Genomic DNA, 27191 nt, shown 5'->3' with positions numbered 1-27191 from the left:
CCAGGCGTTGTTTGGCTTTGTGATAAGTTCTTATCTTTTTTACAAAACAAACACATTTTGAGTGGGAGGCACTTGGATCAGGATCACACTACAGCTGGAATGAAATTAAACCACCCACTCCCCCCAACAGCTGTTTGCAAAGAGCAGTTTGGGGGATACCCTTGGATTCAAAAATAAATGCAGAGAAAATATTCAGCACCCCTCCCCTGGGTCTGGTAGTGCAGATTTTGAATCGATGAAGCTTCTCTCTTGATTCATTTGTACCGACCGTTTGCAGAAGTTCTCCCTAGTCCGAGAAAGAGAAGGACTTCTCCCACCCTGCTCCTCTGAGGAAGGCATCTTCCGCTGAGTAACAGTTTTTCCCCATTTAAATTCCCATTTGTGAGACTCCCAGAGTTGCTTGGAAGGAAAAATATCAGGGCTCTTGCCAAGGATTAATCTTCATGCCTCTTGGCATCCATTTCCATCTGTCTCATCTAACCAAGAAAATGAGGGATCCATACAACCTTGACAGCCTTCCCATAATTGGGTAGCATTGTGTCTCCTATACACAGCCCTCTCTCACATTCTTCCTTGGATGCTGTCAGGCCTAAGCTTGTTGTTTGTAGCAATAAATAGTAATGATTTTGCAGGATGTTTCGCAAAGGTGCCCCTTCAAAGAATTGGGAGCCATTTCTTACAAGCCAGTAAATGACAGCGCATAGATTATGCTGGCTGCTTTTGTTTGATGGAATGACTTGAGTATTGCAGTGGGAGACGGGGAATATGTGCTGACATTTCGCGATCCATGCTGCAGACGTCCTCAAAGCAGAGCTGAACCTGAACTGGGGCAGCAGATACTGCATCCTTAAACTGTCTGGGTTCAGTGGTGGAAATGTCCCCAACCGGTCACTAATCACTGTGGAGGTGACCCTTGTTACGCTTCCTGCCTATTTAAATTATTTGGGTGTTTGTAAATTTTGCTTGCCTTTCTAATAATCCCTATCCCGTTGTGCTGTGGTGTTGGCATTCCCCCAGTTTCTTTCCTTTGTTTGTTTTGTTTTTTGAAATAATTTTTATTGAAAGAAGATTTTACATAGATTTTAAAAAATGACAGAAACGTAAAAGGAAAAGTAGGAAAAGAAAGAAAATACAAAAGGGTAAACAAAAAGTGAAAGATAATAGAAAGGAAAGGCAAATATAGATCTCTAAAGAAGCGACTTCTGATCTTCTTTGCAGCAGTTACAAACATAACAATTACCATCCCCACCCTCCCAAATCACATAATAATGGTTCCCTCCTTCTTCTCGCAAACAAACCTGTCGGCAGTTCGAAACCGCGCGGCGGGGTGAGCTCCCGTTGCTAGTCCCAGCTCCTGCTCACCTAGCAGTTCGAAAACATGCAAATGTGAGTAGATCAATAGGTACCGCTTCGGCGGGAAGGTAACGGCGTTCCGTGTCGTCATGCTGGCCACATGACCCGGAAGTGTCTACGGACAACGCCGGCTCTAAGGCTTAGAAACGGAGATGAGCACCGCCCCCTAGAGTCGGACACGACTGGACTTTACGTCAAGGGAAACCTTTACCTATAAGAGTAATCATAGTTCCCTCCTTAATCGGACAAGGCAACTTAGCCATTTCTGCATGCTCAGACATCTTCACAACCCACCCCGGTCTCTTTTGTGATTTGGCTCTTGTGATGGGGGTCCATTCGCTGCTGGCTGGCCTGTTAGGCTGAAAATGCTCCTTTTTGTCTTTAATTCATATAAACCTCCTTAATAGCTTGCTCAGGCTGGCTCAGGAGTTGTCTTAAATCAGCACTTGTATTTTTAAGTGGGAACTAGGAAGTAACTAACCACAAAAACGGACTCGTGCCAACCTCCGCTTTATTAACTCTGTATTCTCTCTGTAAGCAGAAAACCTAACCCATGTTGTGAAAATTGACATTTGACATCATTACTGGTCAGCATTTATTATACGACTCTATAAATGTTGTTTGTAACCTCCTTAAGTGGGCGGGACCCTGTGTTCTGTTCAAATAAACTTGGCTCAGACAGATGGTTTGGTCCCCGCTCTTAAACGGGGTCACGGGGAATTTTCCCCTTCGGTTACCAGTAACTGATTTTTTTGCTTGCTTGCTGAGGGTGCTGGCACGACCCGGCCTTGAAGTAAACTGCCTGAATGTGTCTCCCTTCCGTACCCTTTTCGGTGCAGTGCCCATTGCTACCTGGCGTTCCTAGAACATCCAGGAATGGCAAACTGGCTACCGTTATTCTCAATCTCTACGGCGGAGTTTGTTCATTTAGGTGGCCTAGAAATTTCATTCGCTCTTCTTCCCCAGATGGTGAAAGTGTCAGTGTGCCTAAGCCAACACTTTGGCAATGTGGTGTTAAAGTGAATGTGTCGCTGTTTGGTCCTAGAAATCGAGAAGAACCTCTCCATGAAATGCCAAAGAGGAAAGGGAACCAAATTAGCCCACTCCTTGCTCTGGCTTTGAAGCGAAGCATCTCTGCTGGGGGCAGATGGGCTGCTGATCAGTCTCTCAAGCATTCCTGTCCTCAGGAACCCCAGCGGTAAAGACCGTTTGAGCCTTTCATTGCACGAGCCAAATGGGAAGATTTTCCAGCAAGGTCTGGAACTGGACCTCTTTTTTCCACCCCCTTTATCGTTCCTGATTTTGCTTTCCTCCCCGACCCCTGTTTTTTTCATCTTTCTGGTATCGTAGTCCAGTTGCTTCGTCACGAATAGTCGGGTTCGATCTGTCCTTGCCTGAATGGACAGGGAGACTTTTGCGTATTCCACTAAGTTTTTCCGTGATTACAGCGGCCCATCCCGGGGCGCCGCCTGCCAGCCCCACGACCATGTGGACTACATTGAGAAGCCCGAGACATTCACTTACGCAGACTTTTTCAAGGATTACCTGATCCCCAACGACCCTTGCGTTTTCTCAGCAAAGTTCACGGAGGGCTGGGCCAGCAGGAGGAAGTGGGTGACGCCGGACGGGAAACCCAACTTGGAGTACCTCCTGCAAACTTTTGGTAAGCCAACTTTAATTGAAAAGAACCGACTTACAATCTTCCTCCTGTTAAGAGGCTGTCTTTATGTGTGCTGCTGATGTTTACCAAAGTCAACAGATTCTAGCTGGTTAAAAATCTGTGGCTGTCCAGAAGGCGCTCCATCGTTCAGTGCAGTCCCAGATTTGAAGTAAGCCTCCTTCTGTCCAGCTGGGTGAATTGCTGAGGGATGTATATGGCGGTGTTTCTCAACCCTGGCAACTTGAAGGTGTGTGGACTTCAACTCCCAGAATTCCCCAGCCAGCTGTGCTGTCTGGGGAATTCTGGGAGTTGAAGTCCACACACCTTCAAGTTGCCAGGGTTGAGAAACACTGCTATATAGGAATGAAGCCTCAGTCCCTGGCACTACACTGTTCCACTGCATTCTCTTCTGAGCTTTCGGAGCTGAAAAGAAGAACCTCGCAGGGCTGGATTATCTGGTGTTTAGTCCTTTAATTTCCTCCCACCCCAACACCTTTTTTTCTAATTTGTAGTTGAAGAGAAGGGACGGATCTGTCTCCGGTCTCTGTCCTATCTTCCAAGGCTTCTCTCCCAGCCCAAAGGTAGAAGGGAGCCCTGGAGGACAACGAGGGTGAACGGCTGTGCAAGCTGCGTAACGCGCTTTGACATTTTACCTGGTCCGTCCTGATGGATGATGCAGTCACGGGTGCGAAATGTGCCCTTGCTTAGGAACGGGCTTCGTTTGAACCCCGTAGTGTTAGCGCAGCTCCCTTCTCGTGGGAGTAGCCGTCCGTATGCCTCTCGGATATTACCTTACTGTGACCTGTAGAGCAGCCCTGTTTTAACCCAAAGGTGCAGGCGGCAGTTGGATTTCCGTTTCACGACCACACGGGAATGCCCGTCCAGGGGCGTCGTAGGTGAATGTCTCGACGGTTTGATCAGCAACCCCAACAGGGAGGCAGTGTTTTCCCAGTGGGCTCAAAGAGTTTATATTGCAGGAGAGGCTGTAGTACCTGTTGCCAACTGTGATGTCAAGGAGTACAATTCTAACCCAAAGGAACATCTTAAACTCAAGGAGTACATAAGCTATTGGAAAGAACACATTAAAAAAAGCTATCGATCCGCCCGGGGGTGCCTTTACCTCAAGGATTGGCATTTGCAAAGGTAAGCAACATCTTGGAACATGTCAGCATGCTCTCAGGAGGTCCTGGCATGCTGCTAAACTGCACCCCCCAAATCCCCTTGGCAGATGATTCAGCTTTTAGAAGCCCCCTTAGGTAGCCGCCCCATGATGCAACGCTCTGCTCTGAAGATTCTGCAGCCCTGACTGTGCAGTAGGAGTTCCTGGAGTTGAATCAGGCTACAGGTAGTCCTCACTTAATGACCACAATCGGGACCACCATTTTGGTCGCTAAGTGAAGCGGTCCTTAGGTGAATCGGACCCGATTTTACGACCATTTTTGTGGCAGTTGTTAAGTGAATGACCACAGTCATTAAGCGAACCATGTGGTCATTAAGCAAATCATACCGTCCCCCATTGATTTTGCTTACCAGCTAAGAAGGTCAAAAATGGTGATCATGTGACTGGAGGATGTTGCGCCGGTTGTAAATGCAAACTGGTTGCCAACCGCCCGAATCAAAATCATGTGACCACGGGGGCGTTGTGATGTCGTAAGTGTGAGGACTGGTCAAAAGTCAGGTTTCAGCACTGTCGTAAGTCCGAACCACCGCTCAACAAATGGTCGCTAGGCGAGAACTACCTGTACTTTAAGTTGCATCTCTCACCATGTCCTCACCTGCCATTTTTTGTTCCTGAATGCGTTGAATGCATTTATTTATTTTTTCTTTCTCCCATATTTGCACGCATCTTGAGTTACACTACAGTTGAGCTGCATGGATTTCTTTCCTTATGTCATAGCATCCTTATATCTGTGTGTATAACAGCACTGGAGAAAGTCCAAGGGGGGCATGGAGACCCCCAACAGGTTATCCTGCCCTGGCTGCTGGTTTGAAGCTGGAACAGGAAAGTGGGTCAAAGACAACTCAACTGAGTTTTATTGTGTCAGCTTTGAGAATGAAAGAGGCCCTTAAAATCCGCCGTGAAACATCTGGGCCAGTGCGTCATACACAAGAGATATCAGCCAAGCTCCCCTTGCAGTAACCTTTTGTGTATAATGACTTCTGTTAATGTTCAGGGGTGTTCCCCAAAGCTACTTGCAAGTTAGCGTATGTAAAATACTGGCATTTTTAGCGGTCCCTGTAGCAGGCCTGTATCCTTTCCTGTTATTGTTGTCTTGCAAACGCTTCACAGATTGCAAAGTCTGTGAAGTAGGAGATGGGGGAGAGGTGTGATTTCTCAAAATAGAATCTGATAATCCAGTTTATCCCCCTCCCCCCCCAATCTCAAGATGCTGGTGGGTGTGCTGCAAGCACTTTCAGACCTTCATTTCAGGGGTTTATTGAGACTGAATCCAACTCCCTGCTCCAGGCAGGAATTCACATTAAAGCATCCTCAACCAACATTGCCTTTCCAGAATTGAACAGAAGTGGTTGTAACTAAAACAGGGGTTGACCCTTCCATATGCAGGGTTTATATCCCACCAGACTTACTGGCATCACTGGGGACCATGGAAAACTCCTTCTTGACCTTACAACAGTGTTTCTCAACCTCGGCAACTTGAAGATGTGTGGACTTCACCTCCCAGAATTCCCCAGCCAGCCATGCTGGCTGGGGAATTCTGGGAGATGAAGTCCACACATCTTCAAGTTGCCGAGGTTGAGAAACACTGCCTTACAGCCTCCCAACCCAAAGCCCTTGCGGTTGTCAAAAAGGGAAACATATATATATACATACTGTGGTGGGATCACAGTACTGCTCCTGCACCCAATATTATAGGCACAGAGTTCAAGAAAGAATTTGGATTTTATTCCAGGGAGCTTCTGTCATCCCTCCCTGGCCTGTGGCTATCTTTGTGTGTGTGAGCATCTACGTATGTAAACCAGGAGTTCAGATCAAAATTGTGCATTTTTTATGATCTCTGAAATGATGAGGACTTTGGGGATCAAAGCTGCTGTTGCAGGTGAGATTCTGGACTTCCCCAAATACCGGCTGAATCAACCCTATACAGTTTTCCTGCACGTTGAGTTCAGCTCTTAGGGATGGCATGAGAGATCCAGGTTGTTTCCTTGGCAACAGCATGGAAGTGCTTGATCTTTGCCTTACTCTGGGGTGTGTCTCTAACTTCCCAGGCTAGCCCATTGCCTTGGGATTTCCTGGTGGCGTCCCACTCAAAACCTAGCCAGATCTTGCCTTGCTAGGTTTTCTCCCCCACCCCCACCCCACCCCAGGCCAGCCAGAGCCAGCTGTGTAAAATTGACCTAGAACTTGGGATGAAATAATTCATTAAAAGTGGGCTAGCATGCATCAACGGAAAAAACCGAATTATCTGTTGGGGACCGTAGTCCTCCTGTAGTTATTAAAGCACCATCTGCCCTTTGACACACTACTGTTTTGTGCCGCTTTCCAATGCTTCCGTAACCCTTTTCTCTTTAAGGGCATTTCCGGAGCAAGAGGCCTATTCCACGCCCATCTATTTCTCCTCCGACTGGCTGAATGAGTACTGGGAGGCCATCGCCGTGGATGACTATCGATTTGTCTACATGGGACCTAAAGGCTCATGGTACAACCAAGTCCTCATCACCCTTTCTGGAAGGAATCGTTTCTTTATACTGATTATGTGCCATCAAGTAGTTGTTGACACTTAGTGACCACATAGATAGATTTTCTGCAGCGGGGTCGTTCCCCAACCCGGCCTTTCAGCTCTTCCAATGGTGCCCCCATCTCCACTGTAGTGTCATGCGCTGCCTACTACTGAGTAAAACACAGACACTAATTTAGGGAAGATCGGGTTCTGGTTTATTTCAGCATAGTGCATAGCTAGAAAAAGCTGAGAGTGAAGGGAGTGCGCCGGTGCGGGGTTTAAATAGCCCGCGCCGGTCAGCGCCCCCCCCCCACCTTGGGTTGTGTCATCCCCCCAAGTCCTGTATGCTTCGTTGCCGGTAGGTGAGGGGTCGCGGGGCCCCTGCTGGTGCCCGGGCTTCTCTCGTAATCTTCTTCCTCCGGCCGGTGATTGCTTTCAGCTGGGCGATATCCTTTGCGTTCCTGCTGACAGCTCCAGGCGTGCCTCGTGATCCGCCCTGTCTTTGTCGCTCTTTCTTCCCCCTTTGCGTTCTTTTGACTGGATTTTCCGGCCGGGGTCGTTCCCTTCTCCTCGGGGTCTGTGTCTGTTGTTGTGCGTCGCTTTGCTTATCTTTTAATCCCTTGCTCTTGTTTCCGTGGTATTGTTATGTGTGCCGTTGTGCTGATGCATTCAGCTCAACGGTGCTCATGACATGTAGGTGAGCCCATCCACCTTCTCCTGGTCGTCCTCTTCCTCTCTGTCTTTCCATATTTCCAAGCATTATGAATTTTTCAAGGAATCTTTCCATTGATTGATTGATCCTGTTCTATCAAGTCCATGTTGACCTTTACCAACCACATAGATAGACCTCTCCATGATGATCTGTCCCCAACCTGGTCCTTCAGAACTTCCAAGGGTGCCCCATCGCCACTGTAGCATTATGGACTTCTCAAAAGGAGGTACATCTTTGCACTGATTGATTGATAATGTGCCATCAAGTCAGTGTTGACTCTTATTGACCACATAGATGAACCTTCTGTGGGATGATCTGTCCTCAGCCTGGCCCTTCAGATCTTCCAGTGTTGTCCCATTGCCACTGCAACTGAGTCCATCCACCTTCTGCTGGTTGTCCTCTTCTTTTTTCTTCCACCTTTCCCAGCATCAGAGCCTTCTCCAGAGAGCTGGGTCTTTGCATAATGTGTCGGAAGTAGGATAATTTGAGCTTGGTCCTTTGTGCCTCGTGCGATTGATTTATTTGATGATCCATCAGTTTGTTTTCTCGGTTGTCTGCGGTATTCTCGAGTCATCTTGAACCCCACAGTTCAAAAGCATTAATACCTTTCTTGTCCTGCTTCTTCAAAGTCCAACTTCCACTTCCATGAAGTGTCACAGGGAAGACCACGGCTTGCATGATTCTGGTTGTTGTAGTTATGGACACATCACGGCATTTGAGTATCTTTTCCAGGGCCTTCATGGCTGCTCTATCGAGTGCTGGTCTGCAGTGTATTTATGCTGGCCAGCTGCAAGACCAGATCATCTTCTCTGGCATCCAGAGAAAGGAGTGGAGTTCCCTCCTTCACACACTGTCAAATCAGAATTTATTTATTGCATGGTTTTATAAACTGCCCCTTTCATGGGGCAGGGTTCAAGTATTGTGTGTTCCCGTTCTTATTATTTGCATCCCCTGTTCTTGTACTCTGCCTCGAGTCCCATGGAACTCTGTCCTCTATCTAAAAGGCAGCCTGCCCACTATTCGATCCCAAATGTTTGGCAGAGTTGCCAGATTTTAAGTAATTTACGGAAGACAAAGAGGTTTAGGGAGTTCTGTACTTTGAGAGGCAAAGTGTTCCCTGGCATAAGGGCAGCTACAGAGAACGAACATCATCAGGCCCCTTTGCCTAGGGTAAGGACCCTCAATCCTTCCCCGCAGGAAAACACAGGGAATGAGCAGTCATGTCCAGGGAGAGAGTCCTGTAGGTTTCTAGACCTTTAAAGGTGACAACCAGCACTTTGAACTGGACCTGGAAACCACCCAGTAACCAAATCTAGGGCTTCTCTAGAAATCTTCTCTTCCTAAGTTGCTAAAAGTACTGGGCGTCAGCCTTGCGAGGTAGTCCAGCCAAGAAGCACAGCCAGGAGTACCAGCTCTAGCTTTATTGTAAGGTTACGTTAACAGAATCTTGCAGGTCTGAAAGTGCATCTCTTTCCCCTTCCCCTTTACAGTCCAAGGGTCCCTCCTGAGATGCTTGCCATTCGTACATTCTTTCTGTGGGCTCAGCTGCCTCTTAATCTGACTGTTGTCTAGTCTGTGGCTCTTCCTCCTGTCTCCCCAGGTCATTCCCACATCCCATTACACCGGGGCACTTTCACAAGCCAGATGAGTTATCAGAAAGGTTAAATTGTATGTACTCATTACATTAAGAACGTGGTAGCATCTCCTTCATTGGAGAGCACACGGAAGATATATGCGGGCCCCCCCCTCCATTTTTAACCCCCAAAGGGCTGCCTTCACACATCCACTCAGCCCCTGCATTTCTCAGGAGCTGAAAGGAATCAAAAGAGCATGGCCGCTGACAGGAATCAGGGGTCTCTGCTCTACTTGACGATAAACACTAGACTATCATAGATTAATCTAGTCCTGAAACAGATCTGGAGAATGAAAAATAGGCCTGGTGTCCAGCCTCTAAGGGCTCAGATGTCCACTCCCAGGCTGGCCCAGGTGATGTCTAGCTTGCAAGATACATAAATCTGCCTTTAGATGGTAGAATTCACTTGCCATCTTCTGAGGCACCACAATTAAGTCTTCCTATTATTCGGTGTGTAATCAGCTGCCTATCCCTAACCTTTTCTGCTAGGACTCCATTCCATGCCGACGTCTTCCGCTCCTACAGCTGGTCAGCCAACATTTGTGGGAAAAAGAAATGGCTGGTTTTTCCCCCGGGCCAAGAAGAGTATCTGAGGGATCGCCATGGCCACTTGCCATTTGACATCACTGCCCCTGATCTGAAGAATGGCTCCCTGTACCCCCGCTATGCTCAGAGCAGCCCACCGGTCGAAATCATCCAGGAAGCCGGGGAGATAGTCTTCATCCCGAGCGGTTGGCACCATCAGGTTTACAATCTGGTGAGAAGCTTCTGAGAACCACAAGCTTTGGACACCTTGTGGATGCTGCTGCCAAATATAATTCAGTGGTGTGCATTTTCCTTTTGGGGGAAGAAGCGCACAGGAGGATGCCACAGCTCAGTTGGCCGCCTTAATTTGCACACCAAAGATTCTAGAGGCTACCCCCAGGAGTCCTCTCCTCTGCCACAACGTCGAGCAATTATGGCTGGTCAGAATAGGTTGTCCCCAGTTTGATTTGTCCTGATATAAGGAAGGAGTAGGAGAGCCACTTTGGTGCAGTGGGTAAAGGGACCAAGCTAGAAACCAGAAGACTCTTTAGTTCTAGTCCTGCCTTAAGCAGAGAAGCAGCTGGGTGACTTGGGCCAGTCCCTCTTGCTCAGTCCGGAAAGGCCAGGGCAAACCACTTCTGAAAATATTGCCAAAAAAGTGCATGGACTTGTCCAAGCAGTCACCAGGGATTGAGACAGACTCAAAGACACCAAAAGAAAGGGAAAAAGGTGCATACGGGCAGTCCTCGCTTAATGAGCACAATTGGGCCTGGAATTTCCATTGCTAAGCGAAGCCATCATTAAGTGCATCTGACCCAATTTTATGACCTTTTTTGCAGTGGTCATTAAGCAAATCACCACAGCTGTGAAGCAAGCCACATGGTCATTAAGCAAATCACGCAGTTCCCCATTGATTTTGCTTGCCAGAAGCCAGCCAGGAAGGTAGAAAATGGCGATCAGATGACCACGGGATGCTGTGACGGTCATAAATGTGAACCGGTTGCCCAGCACCCAAATCATGGTCATGTGACCATGGGGATGCTGCAACAGTCATAATTGTGAGGACTGGTCGTAAGTCATTTTTTCCAGCACCGTCATAAGTCCAAACCGTCACTAAACGAATGGTCGTTCGGTGAGGACTACCTGTATATTCAAGGGCAGTAGCTCAAGATACTATGCCAGATGATTTCCTGTTTGGTCTCCCAATTTCCTGCTTGAAACCTTGACTTCCTATTTTCTTAGCACTGATCCACAACCTCAGCTGAATTCTCTTTTAAGCCAGATTTGATTTCTGTGGTGAAATATTTGGCTTTTGAATGATTGGTAAGCAGAATTTACATCCTGGACCCCATTTTAATCCTTTTAAGAATTCAATCACGCAGGCTAGCGGTAGAGCAGTAGCACCACACCGCCCGCGCCCTTTCCTCCCCCACACATCCTATGCGGGAGGGATAACCGTTCCATCTTCTCTCGCGTCCACCAGGAAGACACCATCTCCATCAACCACAACTGGGTGAATGGGTGCAACGTAGCCATCATGTGGAGCTTTCTCCAGGACGAACTGGCCGCTGTCCAGCGAGAGATCAGAGAATGGAAAGACAGCATGGAGGACTGGCACCTGCAATGCCAGGTAAAATCCACCTGGGAAGGTTCAGCTTTTCACCCGGAATCTGGTCGCTGAAACGATCAAACGCAGTCGTAACTGCAGCGAGTCAGACCAGGTTAAGCACGTTTCTCTTTTAACTGCCTACAGCTTCAGTTGCCTTAATACTGGATTTAGTTTCTTCAGTCTGCGTGTTTAGCCTCACCATTGAAGTTTTTGACTTTTTCCAGATCTTTCATTTCAACAGCACGGATAGATAAAGGGGATATAGGAAATGTCGTGCACCATTTACTGCACATTTTGCACTCCGTTGTGTAATTTATATAAACATCAAGGCAACCTTTCGTAATATTATGTCCCCTTTATCTGTCGATATTGTTGAAATGAAGATCAAATATCTCTACGTTGAAATATGCTGAAAAAGTCAAAAATTTCAATGGGGTGGGCTTACTTTTCCGCATGACTGAGTGTCCCAGAGTATTAGCAGGCTTTTGCAATGACTCCTGTAGTGGGGAGGAGAAACACTGGTGGCTGTCTTAGCACCCAGCTAAAGAAGCCTTTCTGTGCGTTGTCTGAGAAGGGTTAAGAAGGAGAATTTGATTGACTGATTTGATTTGATTTGATTTGATTTGATTTGATTTGATTCGATTCGATTCGATTCGAATTGATTTGAATTGAATTCATTCATTCATTCATTCATTCATTTATCAAACTTGTCACCCCCCATCTCCGATCGGAGGGACTCTGGGCGGTTTACAATATAAAACAATAAATATATAATAAAATTCCAATATAAAAACAATTTCGCAAAGCTACCAAACATAATAAAATCCAGATGGCTGTGGTCTCATTGATTGACTGATTGATTGACTGATTGATTGATTGATATAGCCACCCGCCTCACACAAGTGACTCTGGGTGGCGTACAAGATTAAAACAGACGAACCCACCACACATTGCCCTGCCCAGCTCCCAAGGATAAGCAGTTTTTATTGATTGATTGGTTGGTTGGTTGATTGATTGGATCTTTATCACCGCCCATCTCCCCCCACAAGGAGGGACTCACGATCAGTAACGAAGTGTTCTTGGAGCCCCTGACCCAAAGGCCTGGGGAAACAGCCCGGTCTTCAGTGCCTTGTGAAAGGCTAACGTGGTTAGAGATTCTCTTGACCCTGTGGCCACCCTTAAGAAATGCAGTGTGTGCCCTCCCCTCTCTCTCAAGGCCATTCCTATGCCCAGTAAATGCTCCGGTGGGAAGAATTCACTTCTGTAGGCAACTCGGAAAGGTAGAGGATGCGCTAGGACAGGAAGCCGGGAACAGAACGTAGCTTAGCGTGAGCGAAGACGGAGCTGAGCTTTGAACGCGCTCATTCAGCTCAGCGTAGTCGAGCATCTGTTTTTCTGGGCGATGTGGTGGAGCAGGTGGAACCTAGGACCTCTCTTTCAACTTTTCCAGGTGCTTATGAAATCTTACACCGGCATCGACTACAAGGAGTTTTACAACTTCCTGAAGATCATTGCAGAAAACCGGATTTTTGTGCTCGAACACCACCACTCCGAAGAAGATGCCTCCAAGCGTTCGTACAGGGCGGCCATCTCCAGTCTGGGAATGCTGCACGCGGTTTTTGACCTGAAAAGGACGGCAAAGGTCCTGGCCTCCTTGAACGCCAACGAGGAATTCAGGAAGCTCAACCCTGACACTCTTTCGCCGCCTCCGCAGGCTCTCCTGCACCGTCTGAAAGCAGCCATAGATACCGCACTTCTCTAGCCTTCCCCCACACACCCCTTTTGATTCTTGCCAGTTGCAAACAGCCTTCAGTTGCAAGCTGGGTGCATGCGAATTTTATTTTTCAACCACCCCTTTTAGAAGTTGCCAGCACAGGGAATTTTTCAGAGGGGAACGGGCCATGTGGTGGTAGACTTCTTGGGAACTTAAATGTGTAGGCGATAGCTGCAAAGTGAAAGCATTCCCAAGGTAACATTTGGGGGCGATAATCCATTTGCTCATGGAAAACTAGTTTCATGCAGAATAGGACTACCTTTAGTCACTCCTAGTTATTTCCTTTAGCTGTTAATCCTACGCACTCCTGCCCAGTTGAACTCAATCGAACTTAATTCTGAATAAATGTATAGAGGCTTATACCCTCAGTGCCACTGTTTTGTTTTGCTATTTTGGCCCACGGAAAAGAGCTTTGAGGTAGAGCATGCCGACGACAAAAGGAAAAATCACCGCAGACTCGTTGCTTGCTTCCTGCCCCTTTTCTCGGTCTGGGCAGTGTGTGGATGGGAGGCAGCAGTCAGGAATTCCAGGCTCAGGCTTAGCACCAAACTTTCAGGGACCAGGCAAAGGTGGCCCAAGCTGGCAGCTGAACGCCGGTGCCCTCTTTCCCCACAAGCCATGCTACTTCTCGGCACCAAGGGCTGCTTCCACTCTGCCTTTCTGCTTCACGTTCTTGCGAAAACAAGACGCTTTTGAAATCTGCAGGGTGGCCATTTTCTCACCGAGGATCGCCAAGACGTTCTCAGTCGCTCCACACGTGGAGCACAACCATCCCTGGAGAATCCGAGGGATGGAGGAGGAGGAGGGGGACAACGGTGTGGCCCCCTCCCTCCGACTGGTTGTGGACTGGAGCACCAAATGGCTTTTCAGCCACGGTCGGGCTTGTTCCTCCAGTTCCCCCCGGCGCCCAGCGTCTTCCCTTCCTCCTGGTCAGAGGCAGCGGGTGAACACGGAGCCTGCTCGGGCTATCAGTGGGAGAAAGGAAAGGGAACTGCTTGGGCATTGGAGGAGGTGGGCTTGGGAAAATAAACGAGCGCACTGCGTGCTCCTCCAGCAGTCCCATTTGCTTGGAGCAGTGTTTCTCACCCTCAGCAGCCTCAAGATGTGTGGACTTCAACCCCCAGAATTCCCCAGTGCTGGCTGGGGAATTCTGGGAGTTGAAGTCCACACATCTTAAAGCTGCTGAGGGTGAGAAACACTAGCTTGGAGGTTGAAAAAGCAGGATAGCACAAATTTTAGCGGGTGTTTATTTTAGTATTAACCCCCTTGGGGTTGAGATCAGCTCTTAGGAAGGGAGCACCCCAGGAGCACCCCAGCTGTAGAGGCTCCCTCGCGAATGGGGACTGTCTCAAGAGCTTTTCTTTCTCTTGGCTGCAGCCCGCTCAACTTCCACTCAAGCCTTTCTAGCAGGGCGTATTTTAACCCTGAGCTGAAGTTTATTCAGTCCTTGAGTGTTTTGCCAGAGTGTCTGGAGATCTCAATAAAACTGCACATTGGAAAAAATATAATAAATAAATTAAGCATCCTTGGTTTCTCTGGTTATTTCAAGTGGTTGCTTTGGAGTTGGGGCTGAAAATGCTACAGGGCGAAGAGAAGGTTGCGTGGCGACATTTCAGCAAAATCCCACCGGCTCTCCTCCTTGCCAAGTAAGATGCGATCTGTTTGGTTGATAAGAGCCAGGGAGCGTGGCTCCACTAGTGCGCCATGACTGTCTGCGGAGTGGCAGCAGATTCATGCTGGATCCACCAGGATGGCCAAGCAGTTTTTCCAAAATAAAGTTATTTTTAATGGAGTACAGATAGTCCTCGACTTACGACCATTAGTTAGCGACTGTTCGAAGTTACGACGGTGCTGGAAAAAGTGACTTGTGACCAGTCCTCACACTTAACGACCGTCGCAGCCTCCCTGCAGTCACATCATCAAAATTCAGGCGCTTGGCAACCAGCTTGCACTTAGAATGGTTGCAGCACCCTGGGGTCACGTGATTGCCATTTGCAACCTTCCCAGCCAGCTTCCAACGAGCAAAGTCAATGGGGGAAGCCAGATTCACTTAACGACTGCGGCAAAAAGGGTCCTAAAATTGGGCATGACTCACGTAACCACCTCACTTAGCAATAGAAGTTCCAGTCCCAATTGTGGTCATAAGTCAAGGGCGACTGTAGTTGCCTTGCAGGTTCGTACAGCAAGTCGAGAAAAACTTTCCCCGATGGCGCCAAGCATCCTGAAGATTCAGAAAGCGAGGGCGTATTATACCGTTCTTCCTTAGACCGCTTTCTTAGTTCCCCTTACGCAGAATGATTGTGCATTTGGGGTCGTCAAAGCCACAGCGTGCCGATAAACCAAGTTAACTAGCTAGCAAATTAAAACTGGCGCTTATGACTTGCCCTCCTCAGTCACAATTCCAGGCAATGTATGACAAAAGCCGCAAAGGGGTAGCAGAGCAGTCCCCGGGAGAAGGGTCACTCCCTATCAGCCTGGGCCAAAGGGCCTGGAGGATGCTGTGTGCCACTGGCACCGTGGGGGTGCTGTGCCAGTGTGGCACCCAGGAGAGAGGCCTTAGCAGTTCCATGTTTTGGAGAGGGAGGAAAAAGTAGCTGGGGGTGTGGGCAGTAGGCTTAGCCACAAAGGGGTGGCCGGGGGGCCTCGGCTGGGCCAGGGGCTCCCTTGCCAGCACCAACACGGGCCCAAAGGGTGGCTCAGCTCCCGCTGCCCCAGGCTGCCCTCTTCCTCTCACCCCCGGCCACAATTTCAAAAGGAATTCAGAGCCAAGGCAAGGGTTAGGATCCCTGGTCAAAAAAAGGAACATTCGATTCGACAAACCTGTGATGCAATTCTTTTCAAGCAGATGCCGTTCTTTCACGTCGTGCAAGAACGCCTCCGGAATAAAATGTGGCCATTTGTACTTGTCTCAAGTTCACATCCGCTTTTATTGGGTGTGTCCGATAAACAAGGCTGTGATTAAGAATGTTAGGCAGTTTATTACTTAAAAAAAAACAGCATATAAAACCCATTCAGTAGTTCTATAAAAGACCAGAAATTACTCTTAGATCAACTAGACAAAATTAGCATTGCATTTCTAATCGCTGTCGATTCAGTCCTCAAAAGAAGTTCACTGCGAGGAAAACAGGCTAAAATGTTACAGTGCGTGTGACAATAAACTTGCCTGTTCTCCAGTCTACTCTTTCAAAACCAAGTCTGTTGCAAAAATTTTAAAAAAAAGAATTAAGCATCCATTAAGAGATTTCAATCATTTTAGCCGCATCTCCGGACCTCCGCATCTTTCTTTGCAGCCTCATAATTAAGTTTTCTTCCCTTTCAATAATTCCATCTGTGGATCAACTCAAGATTCTTAACTGCCTGGATCCATAGGATCCTGTTTCTTCTGCTTCCATCACCATCAACATTAGAAGCCACAAGTGATGATGATGAAACAGAATAGAGAAAAATGTGCCTGACTTCTGCTCTCAGTTGGCTGCAAGAAAAACTGCTGCCCTTCTGAGCTGTTAAAAAGGATTGGGTGCAGATCAACCAGCCAAAATAATATCCGCGAAATGTTAGCAGCTTTAAAGAAACGGAAGGTAAAGTGCAAAAAACCCAGAAAAAACAATATTATTTTGAATCTCCTTATTTCAGTGGGATAATAGCAGGAGGGTAATGTTTCATTCACAGTGGGCCAAGGAAACCCAAAATACAGCTTTTTTTATGCGTATAGGTTACATTGCTGTAGCAGGTAGCTGTTGAACCCTTTCAAGACAGGTTAATCTGCAGCAGATTAATCCAGATTTTAACATGTTTGGTTAATTGGTTACCTCGCAAATATAATAACCCAAAGTAATTTGCTATGTGTCGTGAGCCATGATATTGTCTTGTCCTACCACTGGGAAATTATAAACACAGTGGAAGAAATGGATGGTCATTTAAGAGAGAAATAAAAAGGAAGTGTGATGGGTCAAACACGTCATCGACCAAAATAAGGCTGAAGATCTGTTCCTATTAAGCCCAGATTGCTGTCTTGGGTCTGAAAAATTACGCAGATCTTTTCTGGGGAAAGGTACACTGGCTCTCCTGCATTTATCAGACAACGGAAGACACATCAGCCCTTGTCGGTCTGTATCTATTTTTGGTCAATTGCAAACTATCTCTGGTCATTGACTCAATTTCAGAGAAACTGCCAGCTAAAAGAATGAACATGCTTCCCATAGGAAAGACAAATATTAATTTTAAAAAAAACCCAACCAATAGCAGCAACCATGTCCACTCCAGTCTTTTTGCGTTATCAGAATAAATTCTCAAACTGCCACCGGTGGATGACCTCAGATCACTCTGGTGTGTAATGTTTCGGGAGTCACACAGCGTTCACCAATTCTGATGCAGTTTTAGCTCCTGGATAAGCTGGTAGCATGACTAGAAAACAAGGGGAGGGAGAAGTCCATTGAGCAGTTTAACTTGTCAGCTTTCCTGGATTGGCAAAAGCTAAAAACCTTGCATTAATTCTGTGTTCCTCAACTTAATCCCAGCTTCCAGCTTCCACTTCCCCATAGCTGCTGAAAAGAAGCTCCTGCAGCTGTCACAGTGTAAGGAAAAACTTGAATTTTGCCATCATCTGAAACCACACTTTTTGGAAAATGCAACAGACTGAGTTGAAAGGGCTCCAGTTCAATCTAGCGGTGCAGGAGTTAAGAGACCTGCTTTGCATATGAAGGATTATAGGTCCCGCCTAACTATAGATGGATAAGGATGTCATTGCAAACGGAAAGTAGAAAGACACTAGAGGTAGTCCTCACTTAACGACTACAATTAGGACCAGAATTTTGGTTGCTAAGTGAAGCAGTTATTAAGCAAATCCAACTCGATTTTACGATTTTTGTGGCTTTTGTTAAGCAAGTCACATGGGCATTAAGCGAACCACTTGGTCATTAAGCAAATCATATGGTTCCCCATTGATTTTGCTTGCCAAAAGCCAGCCAGGAAGGTTGAAAATGGCTGCGACAGTCATAAATGTGAACCGGTTGCCAAGTGCCCAAATTGTGATCACGTGACCGCAGGGATGCTGCGACGGTCGTAAGTGTGAGAACTGGCCATAAGTAGTTTTTTCCAACACTGTTGTAAGTCCAAACTGTCACTAAACAAATGGTTGTTAAGTGAGGACTACCTGTATTTTTGTTCTGAGACATCCCATATTCAGAGATCAGAGTCCACCCCCCAGAAATGTGAGGAAAGGAGACAGGAAGACACTCCTGAGACATCCCTTAATCAGGTTTGTAAATAATATGTCTTAAACTCCTTTGGGAGAAAATCTGGACTTCGCTCTTCCTGCAGAGCAAAGGTAATGCTAGGATCAGTCTGGTAGCATTGCAGGGAGCGCTGCAACAAGCAGGCAACTCCAGAGGTACCTGTTCTTGACCCAGAGACTCAGGACATGTGGAAACGGCCGAGGACTTTGCGCGTCGCTTTCTGAGCCAAAAGCTCCCCTCGTTCTCACCCAGGCACGAACAGGCCCACCTTCCCAACTCAGTGAGTTGGCCAGGCTGGATCGGAGTCCAGACGAATCAAGGCCAGATGCCCACCTCTTTCTCTGCAAAGGGTCCAAAGGACTACAGTTCCCATCCATTTGGATAACTTCAAACCAGGGCTGGCCAGTCACTGTTGCTGCTGTTGTTTTGTTCAAGGAACAAAAGCAGAATAATGTGCATTTTTTAAAAATGGAGTTGGGGCAATCGAAGTTAATAAATTAGGGAAAGATGTCTGAAAGACCCTGAATATCCATTCGCCTGCCTGCCTGCCTGCCTGCCTGCCTGCCTGCCTGCCTGCCTGCCTGCCTGCCTGCCTGCCTGCCTGCCTCCCTCCCTCCCTCCCTCCCTCCCTCCCTTCCTTCCTTCCTTCCTTCCTTCCTTCCTTCCTTCCTTCCTTCCTTCCTTCCTTACCTCTAGTGCTGTGAGGAGGAAATCATGCCTGCCACCTTCGTTTGTAGGATCCATCAAATCTCTAATCAGATGGATTTCCGCTCCCAAGTGCTGGATGCTAGAAGAGAGGAAAATCGTGTCTCGGGGCAGGGAGACCAGGGACCTCAGGGAAGAACAGTGAGGACCGTCTGCAGGGTGTGGTCCAAACCGTCAAGAGTGGGCAGAGCTTCGATCGCACCAGTGCGGCCACCATCTTGACTTTTTTGCCCATCCCCTGTGGATGCTCTTGAGTAAACTTACTGTGGCACAAACAGCGGGAAAAAGTCTATTTTTTCGTGGTCACCCTGAGACTCTTAGTGCTTTGCTCTCGATTGCCTTGCCTGACCGTAAGCCGCTTAGAGTCGGCCAGATCGAAGCGGAGTAAAAGTCACGGTAATAAATAAATTTTTAAAAAATGCAATAATGAGCCAGTAAGTTGTTAAGTAAGCCAATCACCTCACCTAATCCTGCCCCTGGGGTTGTTTTAGGATTCAGGGGGTCAGCCGAGTGTGTTTTAGGGACGGGAACCGAACTGGCAGTCGTTCAAGAGACAAATGATCCCGTTCCCACTTTTAAAACCATCAGAAATTCCTAAAGTAGTCCATTTTTAGTTTGGGTGTTTTTTTTTTCCCAGGCTGACCCTTCACCATTTTGCACCCACTTTCAGCCGTGTGACCCCAGGGGGGCAGGCTGCTCCACGGATGGGGTGCTGGGTGGCCATTGGTTGTCCCCCGCCCTGCAGTCCGCAGAAGCACCTCCTCACCTGGCCCGAGTGACCACGTACGCCAGCAGAGGGAGGAGGTCGTCCATCGGCAGGTTATATTCCTTCCCCAGGAGTCGGTTTATTGTTTTCTCGATCTCCTCGTACGTCCTTTGGAGAATGTCCAGTTTTTCCTGGGGGTCAACGGTAGTGCTGCAAGGGAGGCCGGGGTGCTCATTGCACAAAATTCATGGGAAGCCAAAAGACACATTCGTCCTGCAATTCTACCCTCAAGGACCACTATTTAGACCTGGTGCCGAATCCAGAGTCTTGGTGATCCTAATTTTCATGTTTACAAGCAGGCAAGTCGCTAGTCCCTATGATGTGCACAAGGGAGAGTTTTATGGGAAAACTTAGTGAGACCTTAGAGATTTCTGGGGGGGAAGGGAATTTTGTTTATTTGGCACTCAGGAATTCATGTTATTAGACAGCACAAGTTACACAATTTATACAGGTCCAACCTCACAGGGCTGTTATGAGTATATAGAGGCAAAGGACTACGCGCTAAAGTAAAACTAAGACTGTGCTCATATGCCATCCAAAGCCATAATGCAGTTTGGTGCAATGTACGCACCAGAATATTCTGCTTTATAAACCATGGTTTGGAACTAACGTGGTGCAAACCTACCCCATTCTGGCTTCTTCAGCAAGTCTCCTGTTTTAAAAAACAAGTCACAGATCAAGTGAATGTATGAACCTAACTGTAGAACAGGTTTTACTGGCCACTTACATCAGCTTCTGTAGACATTCAGTAGCAGAGAGAAAGCAATGATCCTTCACCAGGGACTCCCTCTTTGAAGGAAGAACAAACAAAATGTTAGCATGCCTGGTGGCATTTGATGGCAACCTAATCCAAGTCTTTGGGGTGTCTGAAATGTCCGGTACAGGTAGACCTCGCTTAACGACAATTGTGACCAGAATTTCAGTTGCTAAGTGAAGTGGCCATTAAGCAAATCCAACCCAATTTTACAATGGTCGTTAAAAGAATCACCATGGTCATAAAGCAAACCATGTGGTCATTAAGCAAATCACGTGGTTCCCCATTGATTTTGCTTGCCAGAAGCCGGCAAGGAAGGTCAAAAATGGCGATCACGTGACCATGGGACACTGTGGCGGTCATAAATGCAAACCAGTTGCCAAGCGCCTGAATCGTGACCATGTGACTGTGGGGATGCTGTGATGGTCACAAGCGCAAGGACCGGTCATAAGTCGGGTTTTCCAGGACCACCATAAGTCCGAACCATCACTAAACAAATGGCCATTAAGCGAGGACTACCTGTACCTGAACAGGGGTCTGTCACTCATGCAAAGACCTTGCTTTTTGGAACTTGCAAGAATTCTAAATATTTGTAAGCACTGAAGGAATCCTCAAATCAAGGGAGACCAACTCTCCAAAAGGACAGAACTAGCAGCGCAAGGCCGAATTGTTGTCGTCGTCGTCGTCGTTCCATGTTCAGCCATATCTTACTGCATATATTTTGAGAGCTGCTGGGATAACATGTATGCTAATAATGCAAGCTTCCTCTCTGCATCAGGCGCCGTGACATCCTTACGTAAGATCCGGCAGACGGGCATCGTTCTATCAGATGCCAGGACTGAGCTGGAATCCACAGAAATAAAGTTGAGATGCTGCGTCAAAGTGTTTTGAAGTGACCAGGCGCTAGCCCACGTGCAAAACGTGTAGGATTTATTAAGGAGGGAGATTTTAGTCTACTTCTCTTTTGCTCAGAAGAAGCATTCCTGCAAGGAGGCACTCTTCTAAAATGTAAGTAGGAATGCATGTCTGTACGTCTGCCTTCCTGCACCCGTGTGTACTTACTTGGTTATTTGTGAGCGTGAGATCCTTGAGTGGCCAGAAGTGTCTGAAAAGAGAAGGGAGGTGGCGGGGGAAGAATCAGCCATTTCAAATAGGTGCAATAGAAGGAGATCAGATTGCAGTCAGGAGTTCCTGCTCTAAAGACGCTTGCTTCCAAACCAGGAAAGTTTGCCAGAACTGGGAGGGAGGGAGGGGAAAGGGGGGGAAGGACAGGGAAGGAGGGAGGGAGGGAGGGAAAGAAGGAGAAGGAGAAGGAGAAGGAGGGAGACGAAAGGAGAGGAGGGGAGAGGAGAGGAGGGGGAAGGGGGGAAAAGGGGGAAGGAGGGAGGGGAGGGGAAGGAGGGAGAGAGGGAGGGGAGGGGCATTTCTGAGATGACCACTCACTTCTGGACATCCAGGTATTCCAGTAGCTTCATGTCGGACAAGCAGCTGAGCTGGACAATCCCCTGGCAGTAAACTTGGTCCTGCTGCTCGTGGGAGACCATGTAGAGCATCAGGAGCTCCGGATAGAAGGACGGGAGGATGAGAGGCAGCATCAGGCAGCCCCCGTCCGGGCCCCTAATCAGAGCGGGAGTGTTATATTAAAAACACACAAAAACTATTTTCAGTGTCGCTGCCCAGAACCCTATGGAGATGCGCCCATGAGGTCCCCAGAAGCGGACCTCGACTTTAGCTTTTGAATGTGTGAATTTATGCAAGATGGTTTATGGGTTAGTATTAAATGTCCCCCAGGTGACTGTGGCTTAGCTAGCAAACCATGGTTCGAACAATCAAGGACTTAGCAGAGTTCTGCGTCAATACCTCTGTTCTGTATCTTGGGGGGATGTGTGTCCTTTGACCTTGAAGGCAAGTTGCAGCAGGCCCCTACAAGAGAAGGAGAGATTTCAAACATTACCCCTGATCATCAGAAGACGCTCAGAATAAGACCCATGCGCCTCTCCTGGCAACTGGTAATGGGCGGGCCTTGCACAGGTAGCGAAGTCTAAAATTATTTTCAACAAAGTTCTGGAGGGGGCAAATCCAGTAAAATGGAGGAATTGCTGAGTTTGTTCTCCCAAAGGCTTGTCCTCCTTGGCTGTTCCTTAATCGGGGTGTTGTTTTCTGCCTGATCATTTGCCTCCTTGGTAGTTCCTTCATGGGGGTATTGCTTGTCTGCCTGATCGTTTGTCTGGCGTAAATCCCTGCTTATCTGGGTGTCGGCTGCTGGGCAGGGTGTGTTCTGTTCTTTTTGTTTCCTTCTTAGCTTTTTTATGGTCTCTTCTGAATGGTGTGCAAATGTGGTTTATCTCTACGTGACTTCAATGCCACACATTAACTTCTCAAGATTGCTTTCTTCAGGCATTTAAACCAGGGGTTCTCAACCTCGGCCACTTTAACATGGGTGGACTTCAACTCCCAGAATTCCCCAGCCAGCATGGAGTTGAAGTCCACCCATCTTAAGGTGGCCAAGGTTGAGAAACACTGATCTAAACTATGCTTTAGCTCAAGATTTGGGCCTCCCACCTGTGGGCTTGAGGGGGAAAGGGAGAGGAAAGTGAAACTTAAAAACAATTAGTATTCCCCCATCCAGGGTCTCTTACAAATGAAGGAAGATTTAAGGAGGACAGTCCGGGAAGGAGGGGAAATGAAAGACTTGATGGGGATGCACGATGTTCTAAAATAAGGCTTCTCACTTCCAAAACCAAGAAGACTCCAGAGATGTGGCTGATGGCCCCAAATTAAATTTACTTGCAGTTGCTTAGAAGGGAAGCTTTCCCAGAGATGAGATGCAGGAAGCTGTTGTGGAACAAAAGCAATACGTACTGGTAGAATTCCCAAATTTTCTTGGCGTAGTGTTTGACCTCTTCCTGGGCCATGCTCAACAGATGCTTGTTAGCACCGATGCCAGAGTAGGTGGACTGAAACACCAAGGTCAGAGCTTTCAGCAATTTCCCTAAAGGATGCAGAGAGGACTCCAGGGACTGAAAAGCAAGAAAATAATCATCTTAAAATCAAGGTAGTTCCCAAACTTGTGTAGTACAGCTAGATAGATGTGGCAAGTGCAAACAGGGTTCATTCTTCTATTAATGAAGCGAGTCACATATACAACTTTCCAAAGTTGTAAATTGAAGCAGTGTTTCTCAACCTCAGCAGCTTTGAGGTGGGTGGACTTCAACTCCCAGAATTCCCTCGCAAGCATGCTGGCTGGGGAATTCTGGGAGTCGAAGTCCACCCATCTTGAAGGATGCTGGCTGGGGAATTCTGGGAGTTGAAGTCCACCCATCTTAAAGCATGCTGGCTGGAGAATTCTGGGTGTTGAAGTCCACCCATCTTGAAGCATGCTGGCTGGGGAATTCTGGGAGCTGAAGTCCACCCATCTTGAAGCATGCTGGCTGGGGAATTCTGGGAGTTGAAGTCCACCCATCTTAAAGTTGCTGAGGTTGAGAAACACTGAATTAGAGGAAGAGAAGAATTCAGGAACCCAGTCCCACTCAAGGAAGATTTTTTAAAGCCTATTTGAAATGCAAATCTTAAAAATTACCGTATAAACATTTAAAGCAATGCTCTAGGATTAATGCATAGCCTAGTGGACCAAACTGAGAAAGCCACCAGGGCTTTCCACCGGTGCAGTGGAACCAGAAATCCAACGGTCCTTTCTGCTCAGACACATCTCAGGTCAATACCTACGTCTTTCCTGCCTCCATACTCCTAAATATAAGGAAGAGGCCCTTAAGACTTGAAAAATGGATGTCCGCCATCCTACTTCCAGAAATGCCAAGCACCAGCATTCACGCCACGCCCACCCGGCTACACCATACCTGTCGCAAATGCCGTTGTCGAGCTTCCGGTTCCTGGCGTGTTACAAGTTCTTCAAGAAAGTCCGTTTCCTTGGAAGCTTCTTCAGTTCCTCTAGAGAAGAAAGACCGAGGAGTGAGACCATCCACAGCTCCAGCGAGAAGGACCATGGCTGCCCTGAGGCTACATCTCAGCTTCCACATCAGGGCCGGCCACTAACTTTTGTGGATTTGGTTATAAGGGAGAAATACCTTCTGCACGTCAAACGTAAACCCCCCACAGCTCAGCCCCCTCTGGAAATCCTCTTCTCTGGTCCATCCCACCTCCAATCCTGAAGATGCCAACCTGGCTTTGCAGGGCTACCTGCAAAGTTTAAGCATAAGGCCACCATCTTCTGGCTGAACCGGATTTTGGATCCAACCCCACTGAATAAGAAAGGGATGGTGGCAGATGGCCCCGACCCTGCCATTCAAGAACAGCAAGGGCGTCTTGCGAGGCACCGTTTACCTGTGGCAGAAAAGGTGTTCCTGAGACTTGCGCAGCTCCCGACTTGTCTGCACGTGGAAACCCATGAAAAATTCTTCCGTCTCTCCTTGGCCTCCTGCCCGGATGAACCCCAGGAACTGGTCGTAGAGGTCTTCCCATCTCCTCTCCACCGGGAAGTCTTCCTGACCCAACTGGCTGGACAAGGAGAGCGTGCCGTTCACAAGCTGGGCCTTCCCAAGGCAACCTTCCCTCCCTTGATGGCTACCACATGCGAATGCAAGTCGGGGCATATCTAATGCCACAGGTAGAAGGGGCTATCAGCCCGGGCAATGCAGGTCTGCCCACATGGATTGTATTAAACCTGTATTTTCCCCCAAGCAGCCAGAGTCAAACAGCCTCAGCAGAACAACTTTGCTAAGGGGACGAAGCTGAGAGAATGCCTCGCTGGCTGCAGGATATGGCCAAAAAGTCAAGATGGACGCCACCTTGGCACGACTGAAACACCAACTGTCTTCTACGTGCAACACTTCCAGGGCACTGTCACGGCCACCATCTTTTAACCACACCTGGAGGACACCCCTGGGTCCACGTCTCCTGGTGAGCATCATGGCTGAGCAGGGTCTCCAGATCCTGGTCTGATCATCTAACCATTGCCCCGGTTGACTCTCTACTCCACATGTCAGATCCAGAATCAGACATGACCCCTGAGAGTTCTCCCTCGCAACTTTCTGGGGGTGTTGCTCCAGCAATCAACCAGCAGGGAAATAAATCCTGTGGGCCTTTCCGGGCAAAACATCAGTGGGAACAAAAGTGGGATTTCCAGATATTTTTCTCCAGAATCTCAGCAAGCCATCGTCTTCTGACTTACACGGCAACCTTGGTGACAGGCAGCTGATCTCCGGAAGAGTTCAAAATCCCTTGCATCTGTAATCCCCGTCTAGGTTTGTTGGTGAACACACCCTCCAGGACGAAGCCATTGGAAAAGGTCAGTTTCCCCTGCAATGATGTATTGATTTGTTTAATAGATTTATAAAGCTGCCCATCTCAAACACATGATCCCAGGCCACTAAGAATATTAAAAAAGATAAAAACAGACAAACAAACATAAAACGGATAGCAGCCGGGAAGATGATAAAAACAGCAATCAACGTCCAGCATAACCAACACACCTGGTTAATATTAATGTATTAATTATTAGTTTATTCTCAATTTAATCAATGTTTCATTGTTAGTTATTAGTTTACAGTGTTGTTGTTGTTGTTATTTTAACCTGTTCAATCGTGTCTGATTCTCAGAGACTGCCTGGACCAGTCCCTGAAGTTTTCCTGGCAGATTTTTCAGAAGTGGTTTGCCCTTGCCTCCTTCTTCCCGGGGCTGAGAGGGAGTGCCTGGCCCAGGGTCACCCAGCTGGCTTCGTGCCTAAGGCGGGACTGGAACTCATGGTCTCCACTTTCTAGCCTGGGGCCTTAACCACCACACCAAACTGGCCCTCTCTCTCTCACACACAGTATAATTAATTAATTATTCATAATTACTAACATTTCCTTCAACTTCAGCTAGCAACTTCACAGGCACATCCATGCCATTTTCTTGGCAGCAGCAGAGAAAATCCCTTTTTAAAAAAAAATAATTTCCCAGTATTAGTCTATGGACCTGGGATTTCACTGTGGTCTCCTGTCCAGGGACTCATCCAGCCCGATCTTAAGAAAACATTCTAAGCAATCCGAGCTTTGCAATAGCCTGAGTCTTCCAGACTTGGAGCTAGATTCAGCAGCTTCCCCATGTCGGTACTTGCCTTTCCAACAAAACTCAAGTTGTTTGTGAAATTTCCCTCGAAGACAGAATTGTCCTCTAGAAGGAGAACCCCAGATCCCTTCAAGACCAAGAGAGAAAAAGAGAGAGACACCATTGGCTGAGGTCATCATAAAAACCTTTTTTTAATTGTAATGTTTCCAACTTTGAAGATGTAGAGTGTGTGGCTAACGTTCAGGGTTGCTTCTACTAAAAAGCCAGGCCAGGAGATGGAGGGACTTTCAGACTTGCAAGATTGATTCAGCCTTCCCAGGTAGACCAGGCAGGAAACACTCCCAGATGAGCTAATTCTACTTTTTGTAAGGCTCCATTGACAGAATCTTGCAAGTGTGAAAGGACAAATCTCCTGCCGCCTCCTTTACAGCCCAAGAAACTGGGGAGGGTCCCTCCCGAGCCTCTTTCTCCTTCCGTTACGCAGCTGTGGGCTAAGCCACCTCTTATCTGACCCTTCCCTAGGCAGCGTCTCTTCCCCACCATCTCCCATGGTCTTTCCCACGTACCATTACAATTACGGAGAGTGCTGGAAGCCAGATGCCGTTCACGTTTGGAAACGGTAGGGCAGGTTGGCTGAGATGACACCCAGGCCGTAGACAAATAGAACTAGCCATGGTTGAAAAGGCAGTCAGGGTTGCTCCATTCTCAGGAGGGAGGGAG

General features: G+C 47.7%; 2 protein-coding genes across 2 annotated transcripts in view; one reads left to right on the top strand and one right to left on the bottom strand.

The window, feature by feature from the left end:
- The window catches only part of JMJD4 (jumonji domain containing 4), a 127740-nt gene that overhangs the window by 1392 nt on the left and 99157 nt on the right, over window positions 1-27191 (top strand). The window contains exons 2-7 of the mRNA XM_063303274.1: window positions 2399-3016; window positions 3991-4156; window positions 6547-6672; window positions 9528-9795; window positions 11047-11193; window positions 12623-13363. Of these exons, the coding sequence (XP_063159344.1) occupies window positions 2752-3016; window positions 3991-4156; window positions 6547-6672; window positions 9528-9795; window positions 11047-11193; window positions 12623-12934 (1284 nt within the window). The 5' untranslated portion in view covers window positions 2399-2751 and the 3' untranslated portion in view covers window positions 12935-13363. The remainder of the gene's footprint in view (window positions 1-2398; window positions 3017-3990; window positions 4157-6546; window positions 6673-9527; window positions 9796-11046; window positions 11194-12622; window positions 13364-27191) is intronic.
- ALS2CL (ALS2 C-terminal like) overlaps window positions 16556-27191 on the bottom strand; it is a 40801-nt gene continuing 30165 nt past the window's right edge. Inside the window, exons 15-26 of the mRNA XM_063303278.1 lie at window positions 26521-26598; window positions 25594-25721; window positions 24747-24920; window positions 24263-24353; window positions 23268-23425; window positions 22266-22328; window positions 21849-22022; window positions 21468-21510; window positions 20379-20440; window positions 19652-19801; window positions 18871-18967; window positions 16556-17350 (exon numbers count right to left, since the gene is read on the bottom strand). Of these exons, the coding sequence (XP_063159348.1) occupies window positions 17303-17350; window positions 18871-18967; window positions 19652-19801; window positions 20379-20440; window positions 21468-21510; window positions 21849-22022; window positions 22266-22328; window positions 23268-23425; window positions 24263-24353; window positions 24747-24920; window positions 25594-25721; window positions 26521-26598 (1266 nt within the window). The 3' untranslated portion in view covers window positions 16556-17302. The remainder of the gene's footprint in view (window positions 17351-18870; window positions 18968-19651; window positions 19802-20378; window positions 20441-21467; window positions 21511-21848; window positions 22023-22265; window positions 22329-23267; window positions 23426-24262; window positions 24354-24746; window positions 24921-25593; window positions 25722-26520; window positions 26599-27191) is intronic.

This window comes from Candoia aspera, chromosome 4 (assembly GCF_035149785.1).
Source record: "Candoia aspera isolate rCanAsp1 chromosome 4, rCanAsp1.hap2, whole genome shotgun sequence".
Taxonomy (NCBI): domain Eukaryota; kingdom Metazoa; phylum Chordata; class Lepidosauria; order Squamata; family Boidae; genus Candoia; species Candoia aspera.
The sequence above is the reverse complement of the archived record's forward strand: the minus strand, read 5'-3'. Positions and strand labels throughout refer to the sequence as shown.